General features: G+C 49.0%; 1 protein-coding gene across 1 annotated transcript in view; it reads right to left on the reverse strand.

Annotated features, from left to right (window-relative positions):
• Positions 1-2,966, reverse strand: part of LOC122383578 (hemicentin-1-like) — a 31,866-nt gene extending 28,900 nt beyond the window's left edge. The window contains exons 1-3 of the mRNA XM_043370128.1: positions 2,947-2,966; positions 1,671-1,876; positions 207-317 (exon numbers count right to left, since the gene is read on the reverse strand). Coding sequence (XP_043226063.1) covers positions 207-317; positions 1,671-1,876; positions 2,947-2,966 — 337 coding nt within the window. The remainder of the gene's footprint in view (positions 1-206; positions 318-1,670; positions 1,877-2,946) is intronic.
• Between the last annotated feature and the right edge of the window lie 14,269 nt (positions 2,967-17,235).

Consider the following 17,235-nt stretch of genomic DNA (forward strand, 5'->3'; position numbering starts at 1 on the left):
CCTCCATTGACGCCATGGATCTGAGTCCGCCTTTTTCCCTTAATTACCGCAGCAGACTGGATGTCACTCGCCTCCCTTGACGAGACAGATCGCAGGTCGATTACCTCCCTTGGCGAGGTAGGTCGGAGGCCACTTATGTCACTTGGCGCTGCAAGTGGGATTCACTTATCTCCCTTCGTGACGCGGCAAGTGGAGGCTGTACTTACCTCCCTTGACGCGGCAGATCAGCTCCAGACGATCTCCCTCGCTGAACGGACCGGCCACCGTGTGAAGAATGCGTCCCCGAGGGTTCACGATCCGCACATACTCGGGAGCCGCTGCAAAAGAGAGTGAGTGACGTGAGGTAGAGCTTCTCCGTTCGCATTTCCGTTCAGTAGCATCCAAAGTCCAATGGACATAATAAGTACGCGTACTTATAAATGGAAAACATAGCTATATAGAAAAGGAAACTAATGGAATTATGACATGACGCGAAAGAGGAGAGCTGTTAAAAACCGGTTGTAAGCATGAAACTGACTCATGAGATAAGACGCCTTCACGCTCACATGCTTTACGAGCGAGAACTACCACTTCGAAGAGTTTGACGTCCTCCCATCACTTGATTTATTGCTTTTATCCCATCTAAACTGGTGATGAAGTGTATGTAAGCAAGGCCAATGTTGTCCACGGTGCATCATGCGCAGATCAACCACGTCCCTGCGGGAAAAGCGGACACCATGTCCATACCTGAGCCCAGGTACAGGTACGGCTGAGAAAAATCCAATGTGCAGAGCGAATTGAAGTCCTGACACATCTCACTGCAGGTCGCCAGTGATTTGACACCGAAGAATATCTGGCTAATTACGCATAAATAAACGCTCAGGCTGGGACAGCGTCTGTGGCCAAGCGCTAAAACGCACAGCTTTCATCATAAACTGCGCTCGAAGACCACTGCATATATCCCTTGCAAAGTGGTGATGAATTTTGCTACAGTTCAAATATCCTTAATGAGTTGTGATAACTAATCACGAGCTTGATGCTTCAGGCTTTCGGAAAAAAAGAGAAACGGTCTCGGCCTCATCAAACATAACAGTTTTAACAAAACGTTTTAATGAAAGTAGGTGTTAGGAAACTAGCCGGGAACTACCGAGTGCTTCTGAAGGACATTGCACGTAAGTACATACTTGAACTTGTCGCTAATGACAGCTAAGCACACCTGGGACTGTGTCTGGGATTACACCGGATTACGTTTGCGTCAAACCAGGGGACAGCCACTTGTGACGCTTTGAGCGAAGGGTCGTCAAAGGATTGCTGATGAAAGGCTACTGTCCATTGACATTTATAGTTGGTGAGCGGAGAGCACCTGCTGAAGAGAAGAAAGAAAAGAAAAAAAGAAAAGAGAAAGGAAGAAAGAAAGAAAGAAGGAAAAAAGAGAGGGAGAAAGAGAGAGAGAGAGAGAGAGAGAGAGAGAGAGAGAGAGAGAGAGAGAGAGAGAGAGAGAGAGAGAGAGAGAGAGAGAGAGAGAGAGAGAGAGAGAGAGAGAGAGAGAGAGAGAGAGATAGAGAGAAAGAGAGAGAGAGAGAGAGGGTAAGAGGAGGAGGAGGAGGAGGTGAAGAAAAGGTGAGATAAGAGTGAGTGAGAATAAGGAGCAGATGAGCAGTAGCACCATGTAATTTCGTCAGCTCACTCACTGATAACGGTCAGGTTGACCAGGGCGTTCCGGGTGCGCGAGTGCTGGAAGTCGACCCTGCACTTGTAGATGGCCTGGTCGGCGGGACCGAGGTCCCTCAGGGTGAGCACGGCGGGCCGCCGGCCGGGCACAAAGTCCACCCGAGAGCCGAACACGGACGTGTTGTGCCACCGTCGGTTTGACTCATCCCGATTCCGAAAATCGTAACTGAAACAGAATGAAGACGTGAACACAGACATGTGAGGAAATTTAATGAGGTTTCATATTCAGGTTGTTTGTGGTAAATTAGGCCTTTAGATCACACTTTTTGTAAGCAACGTATCATTTCGGCTCGCGTTATCGCCAAGCCCAGCGTTGAAATCGCTCTACTAACTGCCTCTCACTTCTCAGTTCTGAAGAGATTAGGCAGAAGCGTTTCACTGCACAGGCTAGAGGAAGATAGTCAATTCAAGGGCTGACAGAAGCCCGTTATTTTTTGGTGCATCCAAATAGAAGAAAAAAAAGGAAAAACATGTTGAGCTTGCTCACATGCGTTCCGTTAGTATTGCACAAAGCACCTATTCTATAGATTGAAGGAAAGCCGATCAAATAGCCACCTAGCGCAATGAAAAATTAAGGAATCTATTGCCTATTGGTCATCTTATTGATCATATTCAAAAATTTCCAGAGACTTATGACTTACAACTTATTGTGATCTCCTTGGCATATTCTTATAATCGGCTGTGCTGTCTGTTCGATATAGTTTGCCAATGACAAACAAATTATACCTTTTTTGTATTCTTTGCAACATTATATATTCACAGTTACATTCTAAATTACATTTAATATATCAAGTTTTTGTAAATTACAAATTGCACTATTTGCATGGTAGATACAAAAGGATTTTCGACAAATACGTATTTGGTAGGATATGTTTATATGCATAAGGTTCTGAGAAAGAAAATCTGCAAAATCCAGATGCTTCTAAATGCACACTTCTTGCATTTCTACTGCACGAAGATACACTGAATCTAATTGACGACACTAACGAATCTTAAGTGCTCCATCCACACCGCATTTTTGCTGAGTGCTTTTTCGCATTAGTGAAGGTTCGGTGATCGATAGTAGGCACTCCAGCCTAGTCTTCGTCAGAGTTCCTCCAGCCAAGATAAATATAGCTGGTGAGCACTGAGCACTCCCCGGTCCTGGGGTCGGATCACCGCTGACCAGAGAAATTAGTAGAAAACCGTGTGAGGAGGTAAAACCGATCCCGGAACCTCTGTGGCATACGTAAATACTTGAACAGCTGCTTGGGCATTGGGTAAATAACTGCATCCGGAATTCAGTAATGACGGTTCCGCAGAAAGGCGCTATCTAGCCAAAAATTACGATTTTCATCCATTTCATGTTGATGCTCTGCGACACGTTTTAATAACCCCAAGTTACGGGTGACAACACCAGCACAATAACACGCTAAAAGGTTATTTGGTTTCTCTCGGTGGCTCCTTGGGAAGCTGCCATTAATTTTGTCTCTCTGCGCAAAATTAGACGCGAGACAAACGGTCCCCGGGGGCTGGTGGCGCGAGCGACTAGAGTGCGGCTCCTCGGCCCGCCCGATATAGCCAATGACATGGCCGTTACGAGCCAAGTTTGCCCATCGATGGTCGCCACGGCCACTCTAACATGGAACGGGCCATCCCACGGGTCGCGGCCGTTAGAGGAGGGACAGGTCCGCAGTTGTTTCAGCACATGTTGCTGTCATCCTCAGCGCCATTAGCAGAACGGAATGGCGAGCTCTCCTGTTAGCTAGTCGGAGTTATCAAATAAAATTGGATTGATAATACATGTATTATTTATGTTAGGAGTTTACGTTACGTCTCACCAAAGGGCGCATGAATATTTCCATTGAAGCGTAGCTAGGCAAAATGAAAATATGACTTAGGAGACATTCCCGTCGAATTCGCCCAGAGATAAAGGTTCAGAAGACAGATTGCTATTAGCTATCGACATCGACCAAGTGTCCTCCCTCTCGATCAAGTTGACCGAGCGAGCACGGCCGGCGGCGAGGGCCTCCGCGACTATCAGGGTCCGCGGAGCCCCGGCCGAGACCGGTCTCCGGCGCCGGCCCCGACTGACCTCCGACGACGGACGATGCTGCGCTCGACAGCCACGGCGGCGCTGCCACAAAAAGGCCAAAGGGAGAAAATCGACGGTGGAAATTGGGCGGTTAGAGCGAGCGTTTATAGCTCGAAATAAACTTTAAAATGTCACTGGAGCGTGTTTCGAATATGACAGTTCGTAGACAGGCTGACCTAAGAAGAAGCCGAAATAAATGAAAAACAGCGTGAAAAGAAAATGTGGGCATAAAATTTGGCATCAATATTTCGTTAAAAGAAAATCAGTTACAACCCAGGTCCGCACTGGTTTTCATAGCCGCTAATATACAGGGGGGGTCGATCGCACCCCGCTCGTCCCCTGATCGAGATGGAGCTTCGCGAAAAAAAACGTATTTCTGTGACCCTCATCCGCGATTTTACCGAGTTGTTCGTGAAATATCTTGAAGAGAGAGAAAAAAACGTGAAAAGTACGACCCATGCAAGTGCGAGTATGAAGCCTCACATAATTAATCCAAGAACGGATTTAATCAATTTTTTTAAACATTTCTTTGTAAGGCGGAAATTCGAAGTACTTACAAGTTATCGTCAAATTAAAATTCTAATTTGTAAATGGGCAATATCATTTAAGAGAGCACCGGCAGAATGTCTGCTATATTCTTCTTCTTTTTCTTTTGTGTGTGTGTGTGTTTTTTTTGGGGGGGCGACAGTAAATGCTACTGCATTTCTAGCAGACGAGAAATGGTTTCGTCTGTCCGCTAATACCCCGCCGCCATTAGCACAGGTACGCGGAGCACAGGAGCACCTTGTGATTAGCCGCGCGAATGCGTCTCTCAGCAGGCATACACTGCAGTTTGCCGTGCAGTGTGACGGTAATGCAGACACTGTTACCGCGGCGGCTGTCGACGTATTCAGGCGGAATGTGTAATGCGTCCGGCCGCGGCTCCGGGACGGTCCGGATAAGCTCCGGGTCGGTCCGGATAAGCTCCGGGACGGTCCGGATAAACTGCCCCACAGAGTGACGCCGCCTAACGACTGCTATTATCGCGTCTTCCCAGGGGAACGGCAGCCAGAACACCCGTCCGCGGTTTAATGACGGCTGAAAGTGCCGGCGCACATCGCGGCAACGCATTACCCACTAATGCGCGTCCCTCTAGTGCTTCTGCAGAGGTGAGCCGCCCAGTAACAGGATGATGTCAATTCACTTGATTTACGGGGAGGCGTGAATTTATCCCACCGTATAGAGGAGACACTATTTCCAAACAATAGCGGGTCCGATAGCTTGGAATCACGCCACTGTGTTCTGGTATTTTTGGCGCATGCAGTTTCCTTGCATGCATGTTGTTGAAAATTAAAGGACGTTCTTTGCAGAGCAACAAAGCTTCAATAAATAGCAAACCATTATCACAATTCCACTAAAACAGTTATCGCTTTTCACGATAACTACGATAAAAAAACCCAGACGCAAGTCTGACAAAACGTGACAATAATTGTGGCTAATGACCAAATGTCATTAGCAAGAGGCCGAAGAGCTGCTTCCTGTACTATTTAAATGACAAAAACATACTGCACTTGCAAATCTAATCGTCTTACCGCTCTAGCCAATGTCCTTAGAAACAATGAAGGTCACAGCAAAAAGATACAACGAACACACTCTTCTGCATTGGTTTTTGGGGAGCTATTTTAGACTTATCGTGCAATAAATATCTTCCCTGATTTCGCCAGCTGACGACTGACATGACATTTAAAATGAATTTGGCAGTCGGCAGACCCCAAATCTCCCGCCGTGTCAGCCAACTTCACGAGGAAAACTTACCGCCGCTCTCTGCGTCCGTCGATAGCCGCGCCTTTCAGTGCCAAGTGTCGGACATTTGTTTACCTTTGTCGCCGATCGTCGGATTTATTTTTCGGCACGGTGCTGATCACTTCCAAGCTTTTCATCGCTCGCGCAGTGAATGGATCAAGTTTGGCTCTTTGGACCGGAGCTGCTCTCGTTAAAGCCAGAATCACTGGGATCGTTTGCGAAATGGAGCCTCTATGCAGCGTACTCCCTGAGTCGGATGAACCTAAGGAGCCGGTTTATAGCTGGACGTAAAGCCTAAGCGGTCCTATCCCACTGTCTAGTGTCTACTAGATAGTGCGCAGAGCAGCAACAAGGGGCTTGCGTTATCAACAACTTTCACGCCAGCCTCATTTCACTCAGCATATGCTTCAGTGTTGGTGTCAGTCGGTCAGAAATCAAAACTACTGAAGAACGACCATAAGCGACGAGTCACTAGCGACGAGCAACACACGGCGGTCGAAAGCTGCACACAGAAAAATATTGACACCGTTAGCGGTGTAATTGCACAGTACATATCTGAGCACTTGAGGAAAGTTAATTTAGTCCCTTTCCCGCTTAAATTACTCGCGCTTCTAAATGAACACCAGGAAGAAGGTAATAGAACACTGTTAGGAGGGTTGGGTGTTTTACTAAATGTAGCAAAACACCCAACCCTCCTAACAGTGTTCTATTACCTTCTTCCTGGTGTTCATTTAGAAGCGCGAGTAATTTAAGCGGGGAAGGGACTAAATTAACTTTCCTCAAGTGCTCAGATATGTACTGTGCAATTACACCGCTAACGGTGTTAATATTTTTATGTGTGTGGCTATTCACAATCGATAATGAAGTCGTGTCCTGAGTTAGGTCTAATCATATACTTTTTATACCGGTATGCGTTCCGGTCTTTGGTCTAACGCAGGGCTGCAGCATCCTAAGCACCATCTTATTTCCATACCATAACTGTCCCAGTCCGTTTCCACTGCATCTGCTGCCCGAACCATGCGGCACAGTGCAGCTCTTCAGGCGGCGACCATACTGGTCATCTAGCGGCAGCGAATGAAACTAAAATTGACACCACCGCTGAATCGAGATCTGTGCCTACAACATTCATTCAAATGTGCACCGGAGGGATTTTGCACCTAAACCATAGATTATCTTAACGATTCTTTAGGAGTCCTAGACTCCTAAAAGACTGGACGACACTGGACAGCAATGGACGCTACTTGAGGTCTGAACACGGGATACAAGTTAGCGTAAGAGTGGGACTTCGGGATATGTTACCTATAAACAGAGACGTCCGGACACGTTTCCTTTAGACTGGGACAACCAGCCGCGTTACCGTACCTGTAGACGGGCGCGTCGGATCCGTCTCTGTACCAGAGTACGATCCGAGTGTTGCGTTACCGTACCTGTAGACGGGCGCGTCGGATCCGTCTCTGTACCAGAGTACGATCAGAGGGGCGTGTTAACGTACCTGTAGACGGGCGCGTCGGATCCGTCTCTGTACCAGAGTACGATCAGAGTGGTATCATCCGGCGGGGGGACCGTGTCGCAGGGCAGACTGGCCTCGTGACCCTCCAGGCCGAGGATGTCGGTAGCAGAGGCTGCAATCAGACACAACAATAACTGTCAGCTGACAGCAGTCTAAGCCGCGGTAACTGTCAGATGACAGAAGTTACATACACACCGTGGCCACTGCCAGCTGGCAGTGGCAAGGATAGACCACGGCAGCTCTCAGTTGACACTCGACAGCTGTCACATATCAAGGCAGCTAGCTGTCAGTTGACAACAGTGGCACACAACTGTCAGATGACAGCAGCAGTGACAAATCGCAGAAACTGTCAGCTAGCAGCATTCACACACCGCGGTACTTCTTGTCAATCAGGAAAACTGTCAGCTGGCAGCAGAAGTCACATATTACGGCAGCTGTCAGCTGGTGCAGCAGCTGTCACACAGACTGTCAATAGCACAGCAGTCCGTCACACACTATTCGGACACAATTGTCCGCTGTCCAAATGTTGGACGCGGAGCAAGGTAGTTCGCCCGGGGCTCAGGCAATAAGGCCCAGCGGGTGTCGTCGCTGCACATATTTGGAGCCGACGCAACGGCCGACGGTTGTGAGCACAGATGTAATATTGGCCCAATGTTGGCATATGGCTTCTGTTTTCATAGGCTGAGCCAGCGGTTTCTTATGGGAACGACAAAATGCAGCAGAATCGGTAAAATCGTGGTACAGTCTGCATGTGATATTTGCAAGCATATGAGCCCCCTGTTTTCCTGACTCATGTAGGGAATGAGAGTGAAAAGCGGCTTAAAGCCCTTGCGAAATTTAGAGTAAAAAATTGATATAATATTCATGTGTATCCATTTTTTAGAGCTGCTAGGATATTTAACAAATCATGTTGTAATAAGTACGGTTGTAATAAGAAGCGTGCTCCTTTATATGTCGATACGAATGATAAAAAAGAAAATACCTATCCTGGGAAAATATACAGAAAATATCCTGGGTGACTGGAAGTGAAGTGCAGCCATTCCCAATTTCCGTTCCTCGATGGCGCGCTGGGTTTGACCAGGGCACGTCCGCAGCACCTCTGATAGTTCAACTTTAACCTGGGCCAGACACGGAGGGCTCCAACTTCCCAGCCCACTCGGCACACAGACCCGCTCTGCGGCGGATAGATCCCTGCTGGCTGCGGAAGTGTTTAACCTGGGCCAGACACGGAGGGCTCCAACTTCCCAGCCCACTCGGCACACAGACCCGCTCTGCGGCGGATAGATCCCTGCTGGCTGCGGAAGCGCCCCTCCCTCCCCAACCCTCCCGCACCGCTATCCAGCACGTACTCCCTGGACAAGTTTCCCGGACCGGTAGCAGCTCCGACGGGGATTAACTGGCCATTGGCGCCCGGCCGAGCGGGCCATGACCCAGCCAGATCGGCCGCAGCGCCGGCCGCCAGTCGGCTCAGCTGCAAAGCCAGAAAAGGTGCCAGCGCCGTCTCCGTCTGCCCATTTGCGGGCCATTGAGGTTCAGTTTGTGGCCGTGACAGTCTAGTCTGAAAATCGGAGTTTGGTGTCGGGTCAAGCCTCAAGGCCATCTCTGGGGACCCGGAAATTTAGTGAGTAAATGTCTGTTTAATTTTTTGTGGGTATCTGATTGGTTCTGAAACTCTTCCCAAAATGAAAACAGAAGTCATCAATTATTCCCATCTCAGACAACTCTAAAAAATACCTTCGTTAAGCAAACATTTATTTTCCGCTAATCAAAATTGGATCCAGATTCCAGTGAGAGCTCCTTGGTGTTCAAATGAAGCTTTTGAAACTAAATAGTGTCAGATGTTCATAATATTTTTCAGGGACCGCGGATTCCGGGGGGCAGGGTGTGCAATTGCACACCCTGAAAATCCTGAGGGTGTGCAAACACCTTTATTTGCACACCCACAGTTCGTTGTGGGGGCCCATGCGGCCCTGGCGCTTGAGTGTCCCAAGCTGATTCTCGAGGGCCCCAGCGCGAGCCTGATGGTCCCGCACCGGTGCCTGAAGGCGTGAACAGGTTCTAGTGGTATCTCAGGGGTTATCTCAGAACCCCACCCACGCCATTTTTTAGCGCTCCCACCGGCTCTTGAGGCCCAGGCCGATGCCCGAGGGCCCCAAGTCGATGTCTAAAGGTCCCACGCCGGTGTCTGAGTACCTACATGGCTAGCTCAGGGATCCACGCGCCAGTTTCTGAGGGCCCTAACCGGCTCTTGAGGACCTCTTGCCCCCTGCCCTCCTTAACCCCTCTTTGGGCCGATGCCTAAGGGTCCTGCATCAGCACCTGAAAGCCCACAGAGTTATCTCAGGGCCCCATACCAGTTTTTGAAGGCCCTCACCGGCTCTTGAGGGGCCCCAGGCCGATATCCAAGGACCTCTGGCCAATGCCCGGGGGCGCAGGCCGATGCCCGAGGGCCCCAAGCCGTTACCCGAGGGCCTTACACAGCTATCTCAGGGTATAATGCCACTTTCCGAGGACCCTAACCGGCTCTTGAGGGCCCCAGGCCGATTCCTGAGATCCTCAGGCTGATGTGAGAGGGCCGACCGACTGAGGCGGCCCCTACGTCAGTTTCTAAGGGCGTCCACGACCGCCGTCTGGTCAAAGCTGATCTCTGAGGGCCCTACGCAGGTTTTTAAGTGCACTCAGCTCTTGTTTAGGGCCTCACACCGGCCTCTGAGATCGGATGGCTTATGCATGCCGTAGAGGAGCCCTTACCGGCTCCTAAGGGCTCCGTGCTGATAGTTGAGGGCCCCATGCCAATACTCGAGAGTCACATTCAGTAATCCCAGCGCACTACACCAGTTTGAGGAACGCTGTTCGGCCAAGGCTGACCTCCGAGGAAAAGCCCTTTGCAAGCCTCGGAGTGCCCTCACTTTCTTTTTTAGGATCTCACACCAACCTCTGAAGTCGCAGGGCTAAAGGATGCTTCTGATAACCCTCACTAGCTCGGACCCAAATCGATGCATGATGACCCGACAGAAGTGCCTGAGTAGCCCAAACAGTAATCTCAGGGCTCACACCAGTTTCTGAGGGCCTACACGAACGCTTTTTGGCCAAGGTCGATGTCTCGGGGCCCTATTCAGGCATCGAGGCTACTCGGGCGCCAAGAGACGGTGGGGGACCTCCAGGCGAGCTTGCTTGGTAGTAGTTGGTACCCCATGGAGCCGGCGAACGGTGTCAAAGAGCCCGGTGTGGGGGCCCAAGAAGCGGCGTGGGCATCCATATTTCTATGTACATGAGGTATTCCAGAGGCCGTTATGGGACCTTCAAAGACCGTGTGCGGTGCGCCGGTGACCCTTAGAATTGCCGGCGTTGGGTCTCAGGAGCTGGCGTGCGGCCTTTATGGGGCCCAAAAGCCAGCGTGTGGGCCGTAGAGCAATGGGGAAACTAAGGGGGCCGGAGGCCAGACCCCCATAGGTCATAGGGGCCAAATCGATGGGCCCAAACACCCCGCCGGCCGTGTTTTATTTTTAAACTAATTCATGTAATCCATGATAAAAAGAAGTGTACCAACATCAACTGTGCAAAAGGGCTCTCTGAGGCCCGTAGGGGCCCTTGAAGGTCACTGTAAGCCTTTAGGGGCCTGTTTGGGAAAATCGGAGATCGATTTGGATCACGTTGCATGCATGCATGTGCATTTATTCTGCTAATGCATCTCCTGACCGTAAGATGCTCGCTCAGTCATCTTACGACCGTCAATTTTGAAGGTTTTCCCGCCCCGCTTCCTTAGAACCGGCTTATTCCGGAGCAGTGGCGGCGCTGACTTTTTGGAAGGGGCCCGGCGTGAGATGGGAGCCCAATCGCCACATCTTGCACACCCTACGAGAATTTGAATCCGCGGTCCCTGATATTTTTCATATTGTTTTGAAACAGACGTTTTCAAATGAAGCACTTGACGTTCATGGCTGAAAAGGGAAACTCGACTCTGATCAACATTCAGTTGTCAGCCCAGGTCCATTCAAGCAATACGTTTTGCTCTGCTGCATATAACTGATTTCTGTGAATATAACTATAAATGCTGAGTTACAGCAAGCCGGTTACACTTACGTTTGACTTCCAAAACTTTTTTTATAACGCTCACTTTAAGTCTTCACAGGTAGACTCGGCTCGGCTCTTGTCCAACATATTTCCGAGCACTTTAGGGATTGGCTCAGATTGTAGCGGAGATGTGAGGTGTCACGTTAACCTCAGTTAACAATTTCCCAGCCGTGGGCAGAACAGCAGTGACTTGTTTATTTGGAGCTGGGTTCTGGAACTTCTGGAATAAGCCGACGAGTGGTCCAGCTCGAGAACAAAACGCCTAAGTTGTGGCATCTCTCCTGTGAATTTCGTAAGCAGCCAGCCTTTCCAAACAAAATCTATGTTAATGATTGATTGCACAGGTCAGACATCTGCTTAGGCGCGAAGTGCTCGATATGTGTCCAACAAAGAAGCACGTCTTAAAAAATGGTTATATTGATGTTTCTAAAAGCAACCATTGCTCCACTGGAGCCGGGAAGCCCTTGAAATTTTTCAGTTATAAAAATTAGTTTGTTACTATCTGTTTTTATCTGTATTCGTTGTTCAATTACTAAAACGAGCGAGCGAGATAGTGAGCCCATGAGCCCATGAGTGAGCCCTGCACGTGCGGAAGGGCGAGAGGGTACTTCCAACGGGCTTGCGCAAAGCACCCTTCTAACCGGTCGCTAGCGGTGTACCAAATTTGAACGCAATCGGCCCAGCCGTTCCTGAGATCTGGAAGCGGCATTCTGCACGTGCGCACGTGCAAACGGGGTCCAAACTGACTTTTGCACGGCACCCTACTAACTGGTCCCCAACCGTGTACCAAATTTGAGCGCAATCGGCCCAGCCGTTCTCGAGATCTGGAAGCGCCCCCTGCACGTGCGCACGTGCAGTAGCACCTTAACCGCAACACATGGGAATGCATTGCCTGGTGGGTGCCTACCTGTATGCCAAGTTTCAGCAAAATCGCTCCAGTAATTACCGAGTTATTAAAATGGGAACAAATTTGACACCTCTTATTGTTGTATTTTGCACGTGCACTGGGGTTGACCCACATGCATCGAGAGTATCCTATTTTTGGTAGAAGGGATGCTGCTACCCTATAAAAATTACCGCAAGTCAATCGCCCAAGCGGCTGCTGAGATATGAGCCTCTCAAAATCACTACTTTTGCAAAACAGCTTGAACACCCTTGACTTTTCACGTGGCACGTGCCACGACAGTCACTGAGGTATATCAAAAGTAGTCAATTACAGGGTGGAAGGGATGGGGCTACCCAGCAAAAAAGACCGCAGGCCAATCGGTCCAGCGGTTGCTGAGATATAAGCCTCTCAAAAGCGTTACAGGCCGGGCCGGGCCGGGCCGGGCCGGGCCGCTCATACTGAGATTTTTCCGTTATATTGAAAAGACTCACTCCGCTCGCTGCGCTCGCTCGCTCGTAATTAGTTTGTTGCTATCTGTTATGGTTTTGTCTGTATCCGCTGTTATTTGCTGATGAAGATTAAACTGTGGAAACGATTCCTCGTAAACTTGTGAAGTGCGAATACTAGCCTGGAAATTCCATGAAACAAACAGCGTTTACAATTTCAGTTGACAAGACGATCAGCTCCTTGGACCTAGGCAGACCTCTCATTTAGGCCATTCATTATATCACAGAGCTTGCGCAGGATCGGGCGGGCGCCTTTGATGGCCGGGCGCTGCTGCAGGTCCGTCTCAGACACCGTCATGTAAACGGAGCTTCATGACCCGCACCTGCTGTGGATAACCGCCACAGCCGAGTCGTTAGCCCCGGCACTACTGGCCCAGCTGGGAGCGTGAGATGTTCTTACAGATGGGTCTGGCAACTGTTGGAGCTGGTTGATGGCTGCAGTAGGTGGTGGAAGTCGGTAGAAATTGGTACATACAAGCCGGTGGGTCTGGCAGCTGAATGAGCTTGCGGGCGACTTGAGTGGCTGGTGGGCGTCGGCGAGTGTGGTATCCAGTGAATGTGCCACAGCTGTTCGTTGTGGGGTACTGTGTTAGCTGTATACCGGGTGGCCCAGAAAAAACGTTCCCAATTTTAAATCAATATTTCTCAGAAAGTGATAAAGATACAACATTGAAACTTCCAATAGTCAATGCGACATATATTTCCAGTGAATGGTATGATTTTTATGTTATTCGGTCAATCACTTTTTAAACGGTTCGTGTTTCAAGCATGCCATGTAAAAATCACTTTTTTGCTCTGATGTTTACCAAAAATGTGAGTGAACGGGCCACTTCCATCTCGGCACCACGACCTACAGCCATGACTGCTACTGGCAACTAGTCTCATTGGTGGTTCAGGCCTCAGGTTGACACATTCCCTCTAGCTTTTTTCCTTATTCGGTCGATTTACTATATGATCTTCTTAAAGGGAGGGCGATCAGCAGTAACCCATGCACCGTGCCACTCCTTCGCCTCGAAACAGGACTTGTGTTGAAACGAATGGCATCCATTAACACAACTTTGGCGTAGTATTTGAATATTTGGCACATAAGTGTGACAAAAATATATAAAATAGCAACACACGTGCTGGTATCATTCAAGCCGTTCTTTTTTTGTATTTTTTCTAACATGGTACGTCTAAGCCAATCATTACTTCCGTTCAACAACGGCAAAAAAAGCAAAAACGTCTTACTTGATTCAACATAAGATTGCTGGCTTGAAAATGATGGTACAGTGTTATAATTTGGCATACCAATGCGCAAAGAAGTGACGCAAACGTGATGAAAATTTTGGCTCGGTATTTGCACTCGAATTTGAGATATAGGCCTCCAAAGTTCGGAACGTTTTTTTTGGGCCACCCGGAAGCTGGTGCAAATGGTAGTATGCTGCTGGAACCGATGGTAGATAATCAAGTAGATAATCACGGCTGTTGGTGGTGGTTTGCGAAGTCGATGAGCTAGACGAGCCGACGTGGCAGGCCAGCTGGGGTGCAGTTCCAGTCGGAGCCCCTTCCCCCTCTTCTCCTCAGCGGTAGCCCCTTCCCCCTCCTCTCCTCAGCTATCCGCCAGAATTGATACCCTTCCCCTCCTCTACTCATCTATCCATTCCGAATTGATACTCCTCCTCACCCCCACTCCTCAATCCATCCCAAACTGATATCCCTCCCCAATCCTTTTTCATCTATCCATCCCGAATTGATACCCTTCCCCAAACCTCCCTCAGCATCCATCCCCCAGAATTGATACCCTCTCCCCTCTCCCCTCAGCTATCCATCCCGAATTGATCGGCGGCTGCCGTACGGCCGCCGGTGATGGATCTCCCACGCTGACGTCGTTGGGTATGCACGGCACCGCCGTCTGGCCTCCGGGACGCTTCTTTTGCACGGGTCCACCATTATTGGCAGTGCCATGTCTGTCAGTGACGGGGGACGGGTGGGGGGAGGGGGGGGGGGTAATGGAGACGGGCCGGATGTCACGCGGAGGTAGCCTGTAAGTACGTGCAGTGCTCAGTGGGGGTCTCTCTCCAGCCTGTCGCGCGAAGATGGCCTATATGCAGTGCTCCGCGGGGTGTTTGATGCGCCCAGCTATGATGACAGACGTAGATAGGTATCTGTATACAGAAATGTGTGTCAGACAATGAATAGCGGTGATGAGAGAATCAGACCGAACTTGGCCGAAAAGCAGGGCGTTAAGTTTGTGCCTCGACGTAAAATGCTTCCATAGACACCCCGTTCGTGCCACTATAACTTATGCGACTGCTACCATAAAAGCTAAGAATATGCTTCAGTAGAAATTAGAAGCTTGGTCTTGTGCTAATCACACCTGCCTTTTTTGTCTTAGCAACTTGAGCTGATACTGGAAATTGCATGCTGTGTGCTGCTTCCTGTAGTTGCGTTGATGGAAAGCATATCGGGACCGGAAAGTTTTTTTTTTTATAATCAGTTGTCAGTTGTCAGTTAATCAGTTTTTTATATGATCGTAGTCCTATTACATACCGATATGTAGTCACCAATCATCATATGATCATGTTCTTAGTCGGATATATCACACTAAGAACATGGCTATTCTAGTCTTTCGTATTATGTAATTACTTGCTTTAGGCTAACGCAGTCAAGAAACAAATTCTCTCAGCGCGCGGCGTGCCGGTACAAATATTCAGCGCTCTGGCGATTTTCCAACTGAGACGTTCTGATACATTGTATGCTAATAAGCAATTTAAGTAATGTATATGCAGCAGGTTTTTTAGGCATTCAACCTCGACTATGACCTTGACCGACTGACTCGGCCTTCTGCACCGTTCCGTAGAAAGGTAGGGATTGTAGTCTCCTTTCAGGGCTGTAGCCCGGGGTTTGACGGAAAACTGTAGCCTAGGGCACCTCTACAGGCCCGAGGTCACGGCCGGTGACCCGGGATTCCCTGGGGCGGTCCGTGCGCCGCACCAGGTCGATGCTCGTCTCCTGCGAGACCCGAATGTCCTGTTATGTCTGGTCTCGTGTCGTCCAGCGTCTCCCGGGCACCCAATTAACCCGGCAGCGTGCTCCCGGATCAGTGGCTATGACCAGAGGGAGGTGCCCGGTCCCAGCAATGGGAACAGGTGGTCTGGTCTGGAGAACGAGGTGACCTGCTCTGGTGGTAGTATGCCGTTGCTTGAGCCTTGTAGTCTTCTCAGACCTGATTTTCAATAACTGAAAATCAGTAGCGGCGGAACACCTTCAATTAACCCGCGCCCCGTAGGGCTATCGGCGGACCCTACCACCCGTAGGGGAGGGGCCGTTTCGCCCCCCCCCCTAAGATCTCGGAAATTTACCGGCCGATTTTCAAAATTCAAACGATGTTCGATAGCCCCACCGGGGAACTACCTTGTGACCAAATTTCATTGACCTAGGTCAAACTGATGACGTCACAGGTCAGGTCAAAGGTCGGATTTTCACCGTTCACAGGCATTTCAAGAAATGTGTTGTGAAATGGAGTAAATTGGTAATTTATTGAAAACCATCGATGGTACATTGTTCGTCAAACACATACTTTACTATCTGAGGTCACTGATACCAGGTCAGGTCACAGCGAGGTCAGGTCACCGGGGGGTCACAATATGAGAGTGTCGTGTGATACATGTTTTATGGTCCATTTTACATGACAAATGCGATTATGTGGGTTAGGCAGCCTTTGTGGCCAGCCCGGGTCACATTTTGGTGAAGGTCAGGTCAAGGTCAGGTCAAATTGGGTCAAATTTCAAAGTTGATATTTTTGCATAAAATGGGTATCGATTCGATGCAGCTCGTCACGGGGAGTCTAATGGCGGTCTTTGTTTTGCTCTACGAGGTCTAGAATTGCCAAAAATTGAGTTTGAAAATTTGATGTCATCATTTTTGAACAGTTTTTTCGCTATAAATTGGCCAAAAAGGAAGGTATCGATCTGAAATTTGGTATGTAGATAGAAGATGGTAGTTACTATCACATGTATTCTGGTTTTCACGAAACTCAAAAAACTTTTTGGATTTTTTGGCTAATATATAAAAAAAATGCTTTTGTGATTTTTTGGGGTCAAAACCAAAAAATCTCAAAAATCCGAGATAGCAGTTTTGTAGGTCTGTCAATTTTACACCTTTTATGTTTTGATCATTTTTCTGTATCTTCAAAGCTGTAGGCCTGACAGGTCTTCTCGCGAAGGTCTTTTTCGGTCGAAAATGACAGAACATGACGTCATTCTGACGTCATTTGTGGCCAACCTATCATAGCCTCTGGAAAAATGTTTGGTCACAAGGTGTAAAATTGATGCCCGGAGGGGTCCTGAAAGTTTGGTGGCGATATCTCCAGCCGTTTAGGAGATATCGACGGAAAAGCACAGGGAGGGGCCGTTTCGCCCCCCCCTACGGGGCGCGGGTTTTAAGGGGGAGGGGGCACTGCCGACTTTTGCTCCCATTCTTTCCATGTAACGCCCATAGGACTGATGTTAAAATGCTCAAATCAAAGGGGGCACGGTGCCCCAATGCCCTCCCCGTTCCACCGCCTATGCAGAAAATGCAAGCTGGATAGAAATGAAGGAACTCCTCCAGTTCACCTTCCATCCACAAGTTTTGAGTGCAATTGTTTCGGTGATCGCCTACGCGGATATTGCGAAAATATTGGAAGAAAAATGTGCAGACACTCTGTCTA

This window comes from Amphibalanus amphitrite, unplaced genomic scaffold (genome assembly GCF_019059575.1).
Source record: "Amphibalanus amphitrite isolate SeventyFive unplaced genomic scaffold, NRLGWU_Aamphi_draft 000168F_arrow, whole genome shotgun sequence".
NCBI classification, from domain to species: Eukaryota; Metazoa; Arthropoda; class Thecostraca; order Balanomorpha; family Balanidae; genus Amphibalanus; species Amphibalanus amphitrite.